The sequence below is a fragment of the Bombina bombina genome, unplaced genomic scaffold (genome assembly GCF_027579735.1).
Source record: "Bombina bombina isolate aBomBom1 unplaced genomic scaffold, aBomBom1.pri scaffold_1174, whole genome shotgun sequence".
Lineage (NCBI taxonomy): Eukaryota > Metazoa > Chordata > Amphibia > Anura > Bombinatoridae > Bombina > Bombina bombina.
The window spans coordinates 1-16,452 of record NW_026511135.1 but is presented as its reverse complement, the minus strand read 5'-3'; the positions used below and the strand labels follow the sequence as shown (position 1 = coordinate 16,452).

At 37.5% G+C, this 16,452-nt stretch overlaps 1 protein-coding gene and 1 long non-coding RNA gene across 2 annotated transcripts; both read right to left on the bottom strand.

Moving 5' to 3' along the window:
* Nucleotides 1–125: 125 nt before the first annotated feature.
* On the bottom strand, nucleotides 126–12,786 carry LOC128643628 (collagen alpha-3(VI) chain-like). The gene is made up of 4 exons (XM_053696461.1): nucleotides 12,783–12,786; nucleotides 4,021–4,514; nucleotides 1,070–1,208; nucleotides 126–874 (listed from the first exon to the last, which is right to left on the bottom strand). Exons 1-4 carry the CDS (start codon nucleotides 12,784–12,786, stop codon nucleotides 141–143), a joined length of 1,371 nt encoding a protein of 456 aa, XP_053552436.1. The 3' UTR covers nucleotides 126–140.
* A 1,213-nt stretch (nucleotides 12,787–13,999) lies between these two features.
* Nucleotides 14,000–15,807, bottom strand: LOC128643627 (uncharacterized). The gene is made up of 5 exons (XR_008399853.1): nucleotides 15,770–15,807; nucleotides 15,281–15,343; nucleotides 14,892–14,954; nucleotides 14,219–14,251; nucleotides 14,000–14,019 (listed from the first exon to the last, which is right to left on the bottom strand). It is a non-coding gene; the product is annotated as an uncharacterized LOC128643627 (long non-coding RNA).
* Between the last annotated feature and the right edge of the window lie 645 nt (nucleotides 15,808–16,452).

The window sequence follows — 16,452 nt, the reverse complement described above, 5'->3', positions numbered from 1 at the left end:
TTGTACATTTGAAGGTGATAAAGTATATCACTGCAAGGTTTACAGGTGTATAAACTGTCTCTTATGAAATAATTTCAGAAGCCAAATATGCTGTAATGATTAACAGTTTAGTTCCAATTGTTAGAGGAGTTAGTACATTTCTACTTTCTATCCCCAGAATCATACTTACTGCTGATGAATCCTGGTAGCTGTAATGCAAATCGCAGTAGGTTCTTCTCAAGCAGCTCGGATGGGTTGCTTGCCTTCTTAAAGAAGACATCTTGAGGTTCACTGGCCAAGGTAATCAATTGGCCCACATTTACTTTCTTTCCAACAGTAAGAACCACAAAGAATATACCCTTGCACTTAGCCTCAGTTACTGTTCTATAAAGCTGTTTGAGTTCTGAGGCCTTCACTTCTCCAGTCAGGATTAGGAAAATTACTTTCATTTCCCTAGGATATGGTGCTGTTCCAAATACATGATCTACAGTATACTGGATAGCACTGCTAAGTGACCTTGCACCATACAGTTGAGTCATCTTATTTAGAATGAAGTCATGCAATTGAAGAGGGGAACCGTATTCTGTCAACCCAACATCTACTTGTACAGGGGAGGTGCTGGCATTATTTTGGTACTCATAAGGGGCATGCTGGACCACAGCAATACGGGCATGATGGGAAGAGGTCTTAGGTTCTGGGCTAAGTTCCAGTTCCCTGACGACATAGTACAAAAAGTTTTTAATCTCTGCAAACTGGGCAGCAGTGGTGGAGTCTGAGCTGTCAAGGAGGAAAACAAGGTCAATGTCTTCATCAGTGGTAGTTGAACGGCGCAGACGGAAATCTCCTCTTGGTGTACCAATGCTGCTCCCACATGTACGGTCTGGTTCACATATATCTGCATAGATAGAAGTCTGAGAATGAGAACTTACAGGGAAAGAAAGCAAGCACTGCCTGTGATCTATCATTTTTGGAAAATTTTATAAAAGGTTATATCTTGGGCACAATATTGTTCTTCAGGTATCATTGCTAGAGAGGAAGTCTACAACTTCTAGCTGGTGTGTTGAGAGGTACAGGAAGTTGCTCCACTTACCTAGACATACATGGCAGGACAAAACTTTGCGAATGGTTTCATTAAACTGAGCAGCACCTGTACTGAGAAACAATAGCCTGACCCACAGCTGTGTTGTTAACCTGGAATGGATAAATACAGCATATATATGATAGGACCCCTAAGGATGTAGGAATACAGACTTTTAATGTCATCTATAAATGGAAGAACATTAAGCTGTTGTTCTCATGAAAATGTATGTAATGCACTTAGAAGAAACAATGTGTAATGCTCCTCCTATGGCATCTATTATCTCTACCGTACATTGCTGGACCAAAATTATTATAATATTATAATAATAATTATTATTTATTTGAAAGTGACACAGCAAGGAACCTGTAGGAGGTCGGAATGTATGCCTTTCTTAAACTGGGTTAAATAAACTTAATACATACTGCTGATTTACACACCATTGGGCATTTTTACCAATATTTAAAATTTGGTAATGTTTTCTGTTTGAATTTGTATGAGTAACAGAAGTTAAAGCACATTTAACAACACAACATTTTTTTCCTTTTATAATTAGTCATAGTAGTTAAAATGTGTATATTGCAAAAGACCAACCATACAAAGCAAATATTTTAAAATAATTTTAAACTGTTTAATGATTTACAATCATATTGAGAACTGTGATATAATTATCTTATCCCCCTTAGAGCTAGATTACAAGTGGTGCGCGTGTTTGTTTAGCGCTCATGGCCAAAAACGTTTTACTTTCAACTTGTAATACATGTGCTACCCGAAGTGCACAAAAAGCTTGCTTTTAGGGAAGTTAATGCACGAGCGGGAGTGATAAAGTGATGTCCACTCGTAATCTAGCTCTTAATTGGGAACAGTTACAGCTAGTTTATCTGCTGAGATTAGGAAGCCGGTTTTAGACAATGTCCAGCATGCAAACCTAGGTTATAGAATTTGCCTTTTGTTCTCTCTAGGGAAAATGGAACAAATACAATTTCAAGATGCTTACAGCAAGAGCAGGTAAAATAAATAAAGATTGTTTATTATAAAGTCGTTAAGTATGCATAAATAATTATCAATTATAGAATAATGATAAATTCTATTCTTGGTGTTTAGCAATGTATTTAACATTTCCGTTTTAAAAAATCCTTAAAGGGTACATTAGCATGCGTTATCTAGAAAACACATACTAGAAAAGGACACCTACAATAAAAAAACTACCATCCAAATCCATTTTCTTTCAATGAGATCAAATTGAGGTCTGGCTTTGTGGAAAAGATGTAATGGGAGACAGTACAAAGCTCTAAAATGATTTGGGAGCCTTCTCTGGAGACCATATTCCTTTCATCATCAAAGAATCCCAAAACGAATGTATTACATTAGCATATGTGGTGTAAATGCCTCATTACGGGTGTGAGACTCTAATCAGTAACAGAGGATATCTTGCTGGGTAAGAAGTTAGAGCCCACGTATTTTGGTTCATTGAGATAACAAAACGAGTTGCATGCATAAAAAAAGCACAGCATATATGGCCTCAACCATCAGGTCTATAAACTGCCTTAAAAGGACAGTAAAGTCAAAATAAACTTGCATGATTTGGATAGAGCATGTGCTTTTCAACAACTTTCCAATGTACTTCTATTATCTAATTTGCTGTTTTCTCGTGGTAAACTTTTTTTAAAAATCATACCTAGGTACGCTCAGGAGCATCAAAACACTACTGGGAGCTAGCTACTGGTGAGTGGACATAAATGCTGCTTGTCATTGGCTCACCTGATGTACTGTTAGCTCACAGTAGTGCATTGCTGCTCTGAGCCTACCTAGGTATGCTTATCAACAATGGGTACCAAGAGAACAAAGCAAATTAGATAATTAAAGTATATTGGAAAGTTGTTTAAAATTGTATGCTCTATCTAAATCCTGAAATAAAAATGACAAGTTTCACTACAATGTAAGTGATCCACATTAGGGGCCATAAAACACAAAATTCTTCTTCATTATTCAGATAGAGCACACAATTTGAAACAACTTTCCAATTTACTTTTTTTTTTAATCTATTTTGCATTATTCTCTTGGTATCCTTTGTTGAAAAGCAAGCTAGGTAGGCTCAGGAGCAGTAATGCACTACTGGGAGCTAGCTACTGATTGGTGGCTGCACATATATGCCTCTTGTCATTAGTTTGCCCAATGTGTTCAGCTAGCTCCCCGTAGTGCATTGCAAAGATAACAAGAGAATTAAGCAATTTTGATAATAGAAGTAAATTAATTGAAAATCTTTAAAATGTATGTTCTATCTGAATCAGAAAAGAAACATTTTGTCTTTTATTTCCCTTTATGCTTTACAGAAATGTGAGCTTATGAATTGTGCAACAGCTTTATTTGTCTATGGGAGTCACTATAGATAACTAACCTGTGTAGCACAATCATGTCGCTGCATACTCACTGCTGTTGCAATATTATTTACTTTGAGAAAAGTCCAGACACATATAATGTAGTGCCAGCTTCAAATTGAATCAAAATAAAATGCTTATCCTCATTAACATTACAACCTACCAAAATGAATGGCTTATAAAGACCTGGCCCACACTACAATAACCTAGATGTGAACAGACCGTTACTACTTGACCCATAACCAACTGCTGTTAACCGTATTTGTGACTCTGTCTCTCAATGCAAGAATCCCATACTACCCACTCAAACCACCCTATGTAACCCTCCCACAGCAACCCTTTCCTAAACCATGATGACCTAGTCACACCTCCCACTACACAAGATCTGCTTACAAACTCCACATCCAATATCACTCCTTCTTCTATCAGCCCAACCTGAATAATCCACACATGCAAACCACTTGAAATGTTTTAAGCAATTTGTGTAATAAGTTTAGGAATCTTTCCACAACTGAAGAATGTACATGGCTGCATTAGATATACAGCATTAATTATAAACTAGTATCCACTTAAAAGAGGACTCACCTGCAGAGCATTAGACAATACCCTGTCTTCCCTATTAGTGAGGAAGACAGATGACACTCCTGCATCATACAGCTTAAGCACTGCCTCATTGAGTTGCTGGGAGGCTTTGGTTTGTCCATTACTGAAAAACACTGCCACTTTTCTAAGGAGAAACCCTCCTCTTGCTCTCTTAAATGTGTTCCGTGCCACAAAAGCCATAGCGCTCTCCAAGCTACGCTGTTTGCTTGTTTGTTTGGGCTGCAAATTTCTTATTTCTTGGAGCAGAGCTGGCTTGCGCAGAGCATCTGAGAAGCGGATCTCTGTTGTAACATCACTGTTATATGTAAGCAGGGCCACTCGAGCTCCTCTGGGGCAGTTGCTTTCAGTAATGGCCAGTTCATTCACCACCCTTAAAACAGCTTCCTTCATGTTGTTAAAGGCATTACGGTTTACATCAGATGAGGTATCTACTACGAAAGCCAGATCAGTGGGAAACACTGGACACTCCTTGGCACCTAAAAAGATAGAGTCATGGTAACATATTAACTATTTGATTCTACATATGAAATTATCTAAGAAATATCAGATAAAAATTCCAATAAAAAAAGCAAACATGGAATAAAAAAAAATCAAGCTGCTATCACTTTGTCCAAATACTTTCTTTTTTGAGTAAAATCATTTAAGTAAGCAAGACATCAAAACAATTCTAATTAAGACATTATTATTTTTATGATTTATTTTTGTTTATTTAAAATATATATTTCTAGCTATTTATCTATATGGATATATGTACAGGGAGTGCAGAATTATTAGGCAAATTGAGTATTTTGACCACATCATCCTCTTTATGCATGTTGTCTTACTCCAAGCTGTATAGGCTCGAAAGCCTACTACCAATTAAGCATATTAGGTGATGTGCATCTCTGTAATGAGAAGGGGTGTGGTCTAATGACATCAACACCCTATATCAGGTGTGCATAATTATTAGGCAACTTCCTTTCCTTTGGCAAAATGGGTCAAAAGAAGGACTTGACAGGCTCAGAAAAGTCAAAAATAGTGAGATATCTTGCAGAGGGATGCAACACTCTTAAAATTGCAAAGCTTCTGAAGCGTGATCATCGAACAATCAAGCGTTTCATTCAAAATAGTCAACAGGGTCGCAAGAAGCGTGTGGAAAAACCAAGGCGCAAAATAACTGCCCATGAACTGAGAAAAGTCAAGCGTGCAGCTGCCAAGATGCCACTTGCCACCAGTTTGGCCCATATTTCAGAGCTGCAACATCACTGGAGTGCCCAAAAGCACAAGGTGTGCAATACTCAGAGACATGGCAAAGGTAAGAAAGGCTGAAAGACGACCACCACTGAACAAGACACACAAGCTGAAACGTCAAGACTGGGCCAAGAAATATCTCAAGACTGATTTTTCTAAGGTTTTATGGACTGATGAAATGAGAGTGAGTCTTGATGGGCCAGATGGATCGGCCCGTGGCTGGATTGGTAAAGGGCAGAGAGCTCCAGTCCGACTCAGACGCCAGCAAGGTGGAGGTGGAGTACTGGTTTGGGCTGGTATCATCAAAGATGAGCTTGTGGGGCCTTTTTGGGTTGAGGATTGAGTCAAGCTCAACTCCCAGTCCTACTTCCAGTTTCTGGAAGACACCTTCTTCAAGCAGTGGCCACTTCTATGTGGCACGCAACAAAAACCTCTTACTGCTTTAACTTGCGCGCTAACCCAAACTGATCTAAAGCCGAAGTTGTGTAAAAAATACTTTAAATAACTTTCTGCTAGATTAGAGTTAGAGTTTTGCGTTATGAGTAAAAAAGCAGCGTTATGGGTTATAGCGCTGCTTTTTCACTAACGCTGCTATTACGAGTCTTGTAGTACAGCTTTTTTTGGCCTTAACGCAGATTAACTTACGCAATTTTCGTAAAGTCTTTTTTCAATGGGACTTCCATAGCGCCGGTATTACAAGCTTTTTCTGGGAGGCCAAAAAGTGAGCGGTACAGCCTATCCCGCAAGATTCGTAACGCATTCTACAGTTAGTAGTTATGAGTTTTACGCTACAAAGCTGTAGCATAAAACTCATAACTAAAGTGTTAAAAAGTGCACTAACACCCATAAACTACCTATTAACCCCTAAACCGAGGCCCCCCCGCATTGCAAACACTAAAATACAATTATTAACCCCTAATCTGCCGCTCCGGACATCGCCGCCACTATAATAAACTTATTAACCCCTAAACCGCCGCACTCCCCCCCGCATCACAAACACTAGTTAAATATTATTAATCCCTAATCTGCCGCCCCTAACATCCCCGCAACCTACATTACAGTTATTAACCCCTAATCTGCCACCCCCAACGTCGCCGCCACTATACTAAAGTTATTAACCCCTAAATCTAAGTCTAACCCTAACACCTCCTAAACTTAAATATAATTAAAATAAATCTAAATAAAACCTACTATTAACTAAATAATTCCTATTTAAAACTAAATACTTACCTATAAAATAAACCCTAAGCTAGCTACAATATAACTAATAGTTACATTGTATCCTAGCTTAGGGTTTATTTTTATTTTACAGGCAAGTTTGTATTTATTTTAAGTAGGCAGAATAGTTACTAAATACAGGGAGTGCAGAATTATTAGGCAAATGAGTATTTTGACCACATCATCCTCTTTATGCATGTTGTCTTACTCCAAGCTGTATAGGCTCGAAAGCCTACTACCAATTAAGCATATTAGGTGATGTGCATCTCTGTAATGAGAAGGGGTGTGGTCTAATGACATCAACACCCCTATATCAGGTGTGCATAATTATTAGGCAACTTCCTTTCCTTTGGCAAAATGGGTCAAAAGAAGGACTTGACAGGCTCAGAAAAGTCAAAAAATAGTGAGATATCTTGCAGAAGGATGCAGCACTCTTAAAATTGCAAAGCTTCTGAAGCGTGATCATCGAACAATCAAGCGTTTCATTCAAAATTGTCAACAGGGTCGCAAGAAGCGTGTGGAAAAACCAAGGCGCAAAATAACTGCCCATGAACTGAGAAAAGTCAAGCGTGCAGCTGCCAAGATGCCACTTGCCACCAGTTTGGCCATATTTCAGAGCTGCAACATCACTGGAGTGCCCAAAAGCACAAGGTGTGCAATACTCAGAGACATTGGCCAAGGTAAGAAAGGCTGAAAGACGACCACCACTGAACAAGGACACACAAGCTGAAACGTCAAGACTGGGCCAAGAAATATCTCAGACTGATTTTTCTAAGGTTTTATGGACTGATGAAATGAGAGTGAGTCTTGATGGGCCAGATGGATGGGCCGTGGCTGGATTGGTAAAGGGCAGAGAGCTCCAGTCCGACTCAGACGCCAGCAAGGTGGAGGTGGAGTACTGGTTTGGGCTGGTATCATCAAAGATGAGCTTGTGGGGCCTTTTCGGGTTGAGGATGGAGTCAAGTTCAACTCCCAGTCCTACTGCCAGTTTCTGGAAGACACCTTCTTCAAGCAGTGGTACAGGAAGAAGTCTGCATCCTTCAAGAAAAACATGATTTTCATGCAGGACAATGCTCCATCACACGCGTCCAAGTACTCCACAGCGTGGCTGGCAAGAAAGGGTATAAAAGAAGAAAATCTAATGACATGGCCTCCTTGTTCACCTGATCTGAACCCCATTGAGAACCTGTGGTCCCATCATCAAATGTGAGATTTACAAGGAGGGAAAACAGTACACCTCTCTGAACAGTGTCTGGGAGGCTGTGGTTGCTGCTGCACGCAATGTTGATGGTGAACAGATCAAAACACTGACAGAATCCATGGATGGCAGGCTTTTGAGTGTCCTTGCAAAGAAAGGTGGCTATTTTGGTCACTGATTTGTTTTTGTTTTGTTTTTGAATGTCAGAAATGTATATTTGTGAATGTTGAGATGTTATATTGGTTTCACTGGTAAAAATAAATAATTGAAATGGGTTATATATTTGTTTTTTGTTAAGTTGCCTAATAATTATGCACAGTAATAGTCACCTGCACACACAGATATCCCCCTAAAATAGCTATAACTAAAAACAAACGAAAAAACTACTTCCAAAACTATTCAGCCTTTGATATTAATTAGTTTTTTTGGGTTCATTGAGAACATGGTTGTTGTTCAATAATAAAATTAATCCTCAAAAATACAACTTGCCTAATAATTCTGCACTCCCTGTAGTTATTAACTATTTACTAACTACCTAGTCAAAATAAAATACAAATTTACCTGTAAATAAAACCTAACCTAAATTACACTAACACCTAACACTACACTACAATTAAATAAATTACCTACATTAAATACAATTACCTAAATTACAAAAAACAAACACTAAATGACACAAAATAAAAAAAAGAAATTATCAGATATTTAAACTAATTACAACTAATCTAATAGCCCTATCAAAATAAAAAAAGCCCCCCCCCCCCAAATAAAAAGGGACTTTTGCGGGGCATTGCTCCAAAGAAATCAGCTCTTTTACTTGTACAAAAAATACAAACACCCCTCCAACAGTAAAACCCACCACCTACACAACCAAATCCCCCCAAATAAAAACCTAACTAAAAAAAACAAAGCTACCCATTGCCCTGAAAAGGGCATTTGGATGCGCATTGCCCTTAAAAGGCCATTTAGCCCTTTTTTAATTGCCCAAAGCCTAATCTAAAACTAAAACCAACCCAATAAACCCTAAAAAAACCTAGCACTAACCCCTGAAGATCCACTTACAGTTTTGAAGAGCCGACATCCATCCCTCAAACGAAGCCGGGAGAAGTCCTCAGCGAAGTGGCAAGAAGTCTTCATCCAAGCCGGCAGAAGTGGTCCCTCCAGACGGCATCATCTATCTTCATCCATCCGACGCGGAGCGGGTCCATCTTCAAGACATCCGGCGCGGGAGCATCCTCTTCTTCTGACAACTAAAGACGAATGAAGGTTCCCTTTAAATCACGTCATCCAAGATGGCATCCCTTTAATTCGATTAGCTGATAGAATTCTATCAGTCAAATCGGAATTAAAGGTTGAAAAAATTCTATTGGCTGATGCAATCAGCCAATAGGATTGAGCCTTTAATCCTACTGGCTGATCTGATCAGCCAATAGGATTGAGCTCACATTCCTATTGTCTGAGTGGGACAGCCAATAGAATGCAAGCTCAATCCCTATTGGCTGATTGGATCGCCCATAGGATTGAAGCTCAATCCTATTGGCTGATTGCATCAGCCAATAGGATTTTTTCAGCTTTAATTACGATTGGCTGATAGAAATCTATCAGCCAATCGTAATTAAAGAGATGCCATCTTGGATGATGTCATTTAAAGGAACCTTCATTCGTTTTTAGTCGTCGGAAGAGGAGTATGCTCCGCACCGGATGTCCTTGAAGATTGGACACACTCCGCGCCAGATGGATGAAGATAGAAGATGCCGTCTGGATGAAGACTTCTGCACGTCTGGAGGACCACTTCTGCCGGCTTGGTGAAGACTTCTCCTGGCTTCGTTGAGGACTTCTTGCCGCTTCGCTGAGGACTTCTCCCGGCTTCGTTGAGGATGGACTGTCGGCTGTTCAAAACTGTAAGTGGATTTTCAGGGGTTAGTGTTAGGTTTTTTAAGGGTTTATTGGGTGGGTTTTAGTTTTTTAGATTAGGGTTTGGGCAATTGAAAAAGAGCTAAATGCCCATTTAAGGGCAATGCCCATCAAATGCCCCTTTTCAGGGCAATGGGGAGCTTAGTTTTTTTAGTTAGGTTTTTATTTGGGGGGTTTGGTTGTTGTGGGGTGTGGGTTTTACTGTTGGGGGGTGTTTGTATTTTTTTACAGGTAAAAATAGCTGATTTCTTTGGGGCAATGCCCCGCAAAGGCCCTTTTAAGGGCTATTGGTAGTTTAATGTAGGCTAGGGTTTTTTTTATTTTGGGGGGCTTTTTTATTTTGATAGGGCTATTAGGATTAGGTGTAATTAGTTTATAATATCTGATAATTTCTTTTTTTATTTTGTGTAATTTAGTGTTTTTGTTTTTTTTGCAATTTAGGTAATTGTATTTAATTTAGGTAATTTATTTAATTGTAGTGTAAGGTTATGTGTTAGTGTAAGACAGGTTAAGGTTTTATTTTAACGGTAAATTTGTATTTATTTTTGACTAGGTAGCTAGTAAATAGTTAATAATTATTTACTAACTAGTCTACCTAGTTAAAATAAATACAAAGTGCCTGTTAAATAAAAATTAACCTAAGCTAGCTACAATGTAACAATTAGTTATATTGTAGCTAGCTTAGGTTTATTTTATAGGTAAGTATTTAGTTTTAAATAGGAATTATTTAGGTAATAATGGTAAGTTTTTATTTAGATTTATTTGAATTATATTTAAGTTAGGGGGTGTTAGGGTTAGACTAGGTTTAGGGGTTAATAAATTTAGTATAGTGGCGGCGACGTTGGGAGCGGAGATTAGGGGTTAATAATATATAACTAGTGTTTTCGATGAGGGAGTGTGGCGGTTTAGGGGTTAATATGTTTATTATTAGTGGCGGGTGACATTGGGGACGGCAGATTAAGGGGTTAATAAGTGTAGGTAGGTTGCGGCGACATTGGGGGCGGTAGATTAGGGGTTATAAATATAATGTAGGTGTCGGCGATGTTGGGGTAGCAGATTAGGGGGTTAATAAGTATAATGTAGGTTGGCAGCGATATCAGGGGGTGGAATATTAGGGGTTAAAAAGTATAATGTAGGTGTTGGTGATGTCGGGGGCGGCAGATTAGGAGTTAATAAGTGTAAGATTAGGGGTGTTAGGTGTAAACATAAATTTAGTTTCCCCATAGGAATCAATCTGTTACAGAGCTTTATGCTGCTTTATTGCAGGTGTTAGGCTTTTTTTCAGCCGGCCTCTCTCCATTGATGTCTATGGGGAAATCGTGCACAAGCACGTAAAACCAGCTCACCGCTGCCTTAAGTAGCGCTGGTATTGGAGTGCGGTATGGAGCTCAATTTTGCTCTACGCTCACTTCTTGCCTAATAATGCCCGGGTTTATGAAAACCTGTAATACCAGCGCTGTAGGTAAGTGAGCGGTGGCAATAACGTGCAAGTTAGCACCACACTCCTCATAACGCAAAACTCGAATCTAGCCGTTTGTTCCTTTACTTGTTCTTTTTAATTTTAAATATATATTTTTAAAATATATATTTATAGCTATATATCTATATGTGTATAATATATATATATAGTATATATATATATATATAATATTATATATTTAAAACAACCAACAAACAAGATTAGTTTGTGCTAAATATAGGTTTAAATAATCTAGACCATATATTCAACATTTACTTCAGTGTTCACAAACCAACAGATATCGTCTAAATATTGACAACAAAATAGGCCACTTGAATAAAATGCAAAACTGTCCTTTTTGACATGTTTGTGAGTATTCCCAACATGATTTGTATAATTCTATTGTGCAAGTGCAGTACACTCTGAAATAACCACTGATGTCATTTTAGAAAATATAAATGAATATAGGGTCTAAATTTATTAAACCTATATTCATCACTATAATATGGTGGTGGGTGGACTTAGACATGCACATACAGTATGTATATGTATTTAATAAACATATATATGATCTCTTGTAAGCTAATCAGAATGTAAGAAGTGAGAAAAATGAAAAATCACTAATAGATATTCAGCAAAGACAAACCTTGTTCTGTACAGTGAGATATGGAACATTTGATGACATTTTAAATCGTTTCACATAACAATTTCACAATTTACAGTATCATGCCAATATACAAATGGAATTCAGATCGATTAATACTGAGAAAACACCATTCTATCCTATTGCAAAACACAACATGGACTCTATCAATGCCTTTTGTTTTTTCAGTGATTGACAGATTATTGGCTGTTAAAGGACAGTGTAAACAATTTTCCTCCATTACATTTTTAACTGGTATAACAAGTTATTGTAAATAGGGATGTGCAGGGAAGAAATTTTCATTTTAAAACAAAAATTTCATAAGAATATTCAAAGGCATTAATTTCCCCTGAAATATTTGTTGCCTGCACTATTTGATTTTTGTTTAGTTTAAGTTTATTTTTGTTTAGTTTAAAATAAAATGAAAATCTAATTTTAATTAAACATTTCATAAAAACAAATGTAAATGTTTTGAAGATACAGGGTGAAAAGTATCTTAGTGCAGGTCCTGGGTGCCGAGCACCGCTAAGCCTCCTGTAAGCCGCGGCTGGGACCTGTCAAGAAGAGCATCGGGTTTGGGGGCGCTCTCCAGAGCGGATTAGGGTAAGTATTTTTACCCTTCAAAAGGTAATTTAAAAGGAAACTAATAAATTACTGACAAAATTTGTTGGTGCATTCATTCGGATATTCATTTACAAAAACAAATATCTGTTTTTCCCATACGAATGTAGATTTATCTAATAAACTAATGCACATCCCTAACTGTAAACAAATTAAGGAGAAAACAATTTTCAGTTCACTGTCCCTTTAACTGTGCCCCTATGGGGAAATGGAGATGGAATACTGGGGGAATTATCATTTTTTTTTATATTAAGAACAATAATTCTGGAAAGATTTGAATTAATTCCTTAGTTGGCTAAAAGTGCAAAGATCACATGTATAATTATGTCACATTAATGGAGAAGCAAGGTATTACCAAGGGTACCAACAAAGCAAAAAACAAAAGTGCAGGACCATAAACTACAGGCTGTTTCTTTTAGTAGTAGAAATAAACAGGAATGTATTAAATATGCTCTACTTACCCATAACAGCAAGCTGCCAGGAGAGAGAAAAGAAAATACATTTAATCAGATAGCAGGCCAAACAGTAACGTTACTAATGTCTGAACACAATGCTCTTAATTACTATTAAACAAACTCTGAACCCCTCTTACAAAGCAAATTAGTAAATCAAAGTTTTTAAAATGCTGCAAATCAAATAGCTGATTGAAGTAATTTGTAAAACCTATGCTATAGAATATGCTTTTTGGCCTGTTTAGGGAGCAGTAAAACAAGCACAATTTTGTTTACACAAAAACAGAGAGGCATTCAATGTTGCCTTATTTAATGCAAAACTCTATTTGCACATATTTTACTCTACTCAACAAATTGTAATTGGATATAAACAAATGTGGAAGATTCTATTTTTTTTTTTTTTAAGCTGGATCGAGTAGAAGAAAAATCTCCAGAGTACAACTTTTTGAATGTGTTTATGTCTTTCTTTCCTTATGGTGTCCTGGCCAGCTCGCTTGTATTAGCTAAGCCACCCAAATTACATTTACGATATATCAGGAAAATGTTTTCTTCATATACTCAGATTGCCTAACCATGCAAACAAACAGGGCAGAGACAGGTAGTTGCCTTACGGCACCCCTTGCTATTTGCAGTGCAGCAGAGCATAGAAAAAAATCTTGCTTTTGTTTTATATTATGTTATATCTCTTTTTTAATGTATCAGTGGTTTTCCCCAATACTTTATGTAAGAGAAGGGAGGGATATATATGTATGTATAAAAATGTAAGTGTTCCCCCTGACTGTGACTAACTGTGATCATCAATCTTAGTAGATTTCCCCAAACTAAGACAAAACCTGACCCTCGTTCATGGCACGCCCAACACAAACTATATTACACCCCAGCGCTGGCCATGTACACCTGGCCTCAACCCCCCCCCCCACCCCATTGCAATCCCGCTCACAAAGTACCGGTGAGCCTCCAGTGAGGACTGTTGGAGGTATTAATGTACCCCCTCCCCTTTAAGTGGTCACCACTGCATAAATACATCAATTCATGCCTAAAATGTTTTCCTTTGTTGGTTGGAAAACCATTGGTCAGTGTTCTTCAACTAAAGCAAAACTATCTAAAAACCCAAACAAAAAGTGCCTCAAAATTTGATAAACCCATCCAAATACTGTACATTTCTCCTTCTAATAAAAGCTACTAAACTGTTGTAAAATGTACTTACGACACTTGTTCCCTAATGCTTCTGCACAAGAGCACATTGCTACAAAGGAAAGAAAGAAATATAAGCTAAAGAAGACAGATAACAAAGCAACTAGAAGGCCCAGATTGATAGCACAGAGGGATAAAGCAATAGGGAAATCAATCTGTTTAAGAGAGCAAGACGGAAAGAAAAAACAAAAAGCAATGAGAGAAAGAAAGAATGAAAGAAAGAGGGATTGGAAGTGTGTGTTGATTCTTACATCTCGGCCTCCTCCTCTGTTTCCCTTCAGTCCCTGCAAAATAAAACAAACCAGATTTAGTTCATGAGGTGCATATACTGACTGCAGAAAGTAAAGCTATTTATAAAGCATTATAACAAGTTCACTGTGCTATCCCCTTGGGGCTCCTCATTTCTCATTTTATTCCCGAATTCCTCAAATAAATCTCTTAAAGCTGGGATATTCTTACCCTGATAATCTACATCAGAGAAGTTGTAGGATTTGATTAATTTTATGTAATCCCTGAGTTTCAGGCAACCATCCAAAGAAAATTGGAGCTTGCCAAAAATACACTACTTGATACAGAGGCCTCTAGGGTTTTAGAAAGATCTGTACTTTACTTACAGTTAGGGAAACAAGTAAATGTGCCACCAACTGTCACCAGTTACACTAATCGCCAAGATGTAGCAGGTCAGGTGCCTTAACTAAAAAAGGTTTTAGCCTGCTTATGCTTTTGACAGCTTCAGTGATACCCGTATACATATATTTCACAACAGTCGAGAAACTTTATAGCGGCTGAAATCTCAGATCTGTATTAAACGCATTATCTTTGATATATTGATAAATAACAAATAAATTGTTCACGCCAAAAGAAATAATTTATAACCACTATAACAACCTGGGAAGTGACAGGACATTCCTGGATGTTACTTACAGCTGCCCCTGGATATCCTGGATCTCCTCTTCCACCAACAGTGCCAGGATCTCCAGCATTCCCCTGAGAAAAGAAAAAAAATAATCTGTGACTGAGGCCTAATTTCTCAGCATGAATCATCCAATTAAAATATTGGTTCAGGGTGAGCAAAAGCAGCAGTAATTATAATTATTACCAATTTTCTATAAATTGATGGCCTAACTATGGCCTAGCTTCCATAGCTGCTGTAAACTGGTGGTAACAAAAAGTATCTCCATTAAAGTCTAGGAAGTGCCTTACGTTACAACCAATACACAAATTTTACAACAGTAATGGAAACTAGGTCTGTATATTTTATGCATGCTTCATTTTGTGCGTCAGGCATCTTTTAGATAACCGCTAACACTTACTCTACGACCTCTGTTCCCTTTAGGTCCAAGATCTCCTTCTGACCCTTTGTCTCCAGGATCTCCCTGTATGGAAAATATTAATAACAATGATTGTGCTATTGTTCTATAGATCATGTATTGTCATTGCATGCTTACTGTACTCATGTCAAAATGCTACACTGTCAAATTTGTCATTTTGTTCAGTTGTAAATGAAATCTATACTAATTCTAAAGGTCTTACAATCAAATGGAGTATAATTTAAATATTCTTAATTTATATTTTGCACTCTCCGTTTTTTATTTTATTAAGTTTAGTGGTTTAACACAATCTTTTAGAATGTTTTTCTAACGATTTTTTCTACCAAATTCATCATTAAAGTCTGGAGGATTTTTAAATAAATAATTTTATAGGCTATTCTAGAGGGTTATGATTGGCCTCTTAAACATTTAAATAACTTAATAGAACTGCACATTTATTCCCATGGCTAATATTATATAAATGTAAAATACCTTTGACCCTGGGTATCCTGGGAATCCAGTTTCACCCTAGAGAAAAAAAAGAATTAGAATGCAAAATATGAAGTACAGTATGTGGGAGGGCTTTGATAGACTGTGGCGTCAATTACAATCTGCCAGCTAAGGCCTTCTTACTCTTTCTCTGGGTCGAAAAAAGGCCAATTCTAAGTGGTTTTTTTTGTTCTATTTGCCGCAGCCACAATTTTCAGATCATCGCTATAAGGCTGAAAAGTTCTTGGCAATCACATTCCATTTTCAAGTGAATTTTGAACACCTTTTCATGGCACTTGGAGATCTTTACAACTATTTCACAGCTGTTTGGGAACATCTTGCACATGTGGAGTTATAGTACAGTTGTATAAACATACATGGTATAAATTCATTAAAGCTCTGTTCATCACTGTTATATAGGCTGTATACAGTGGACGAGGCAGACATTTACATTTGTATAGGTTCATATCCATATGTATATGTGTTGAGTATTTATATCTTGTACAGCTAAGGGGATCTGCAGGAAAAGTTACATCAGGACCCCAACATCTAGAAATGGTGTGTAGTAATCTTTATTTTTTTAATTATGCTTTATTTTAAGTCACACGTGTGTTGTCAATAACGGTACAGGAGTTTTCATAACTGGGCTTTACTGGATCACACAATCATGACTTTCGTAACGTGAC

What these genes read in the sequence shown, in the direction of transcription:
- LOC128643628 (XM_053696461.1), bottom strand. An exon ending in TATTGTCTAATGCTCTGCAG is followed by an intron (nt 1,209 to 4,020) that starts GTGAGTCCTCTT and finishes CTACATCCTTAG; the next exon opens with GGGTCCTATCATATATATGC. An exon ending in GTCCTGCCATGTATGTCTAG is followed by an intron (nt 875 to 1,069) that starts GTAAGTGGAGCA and finishes CTATCTATGCAG; the next exon opens with ATATATGTGAACCAGACCGT.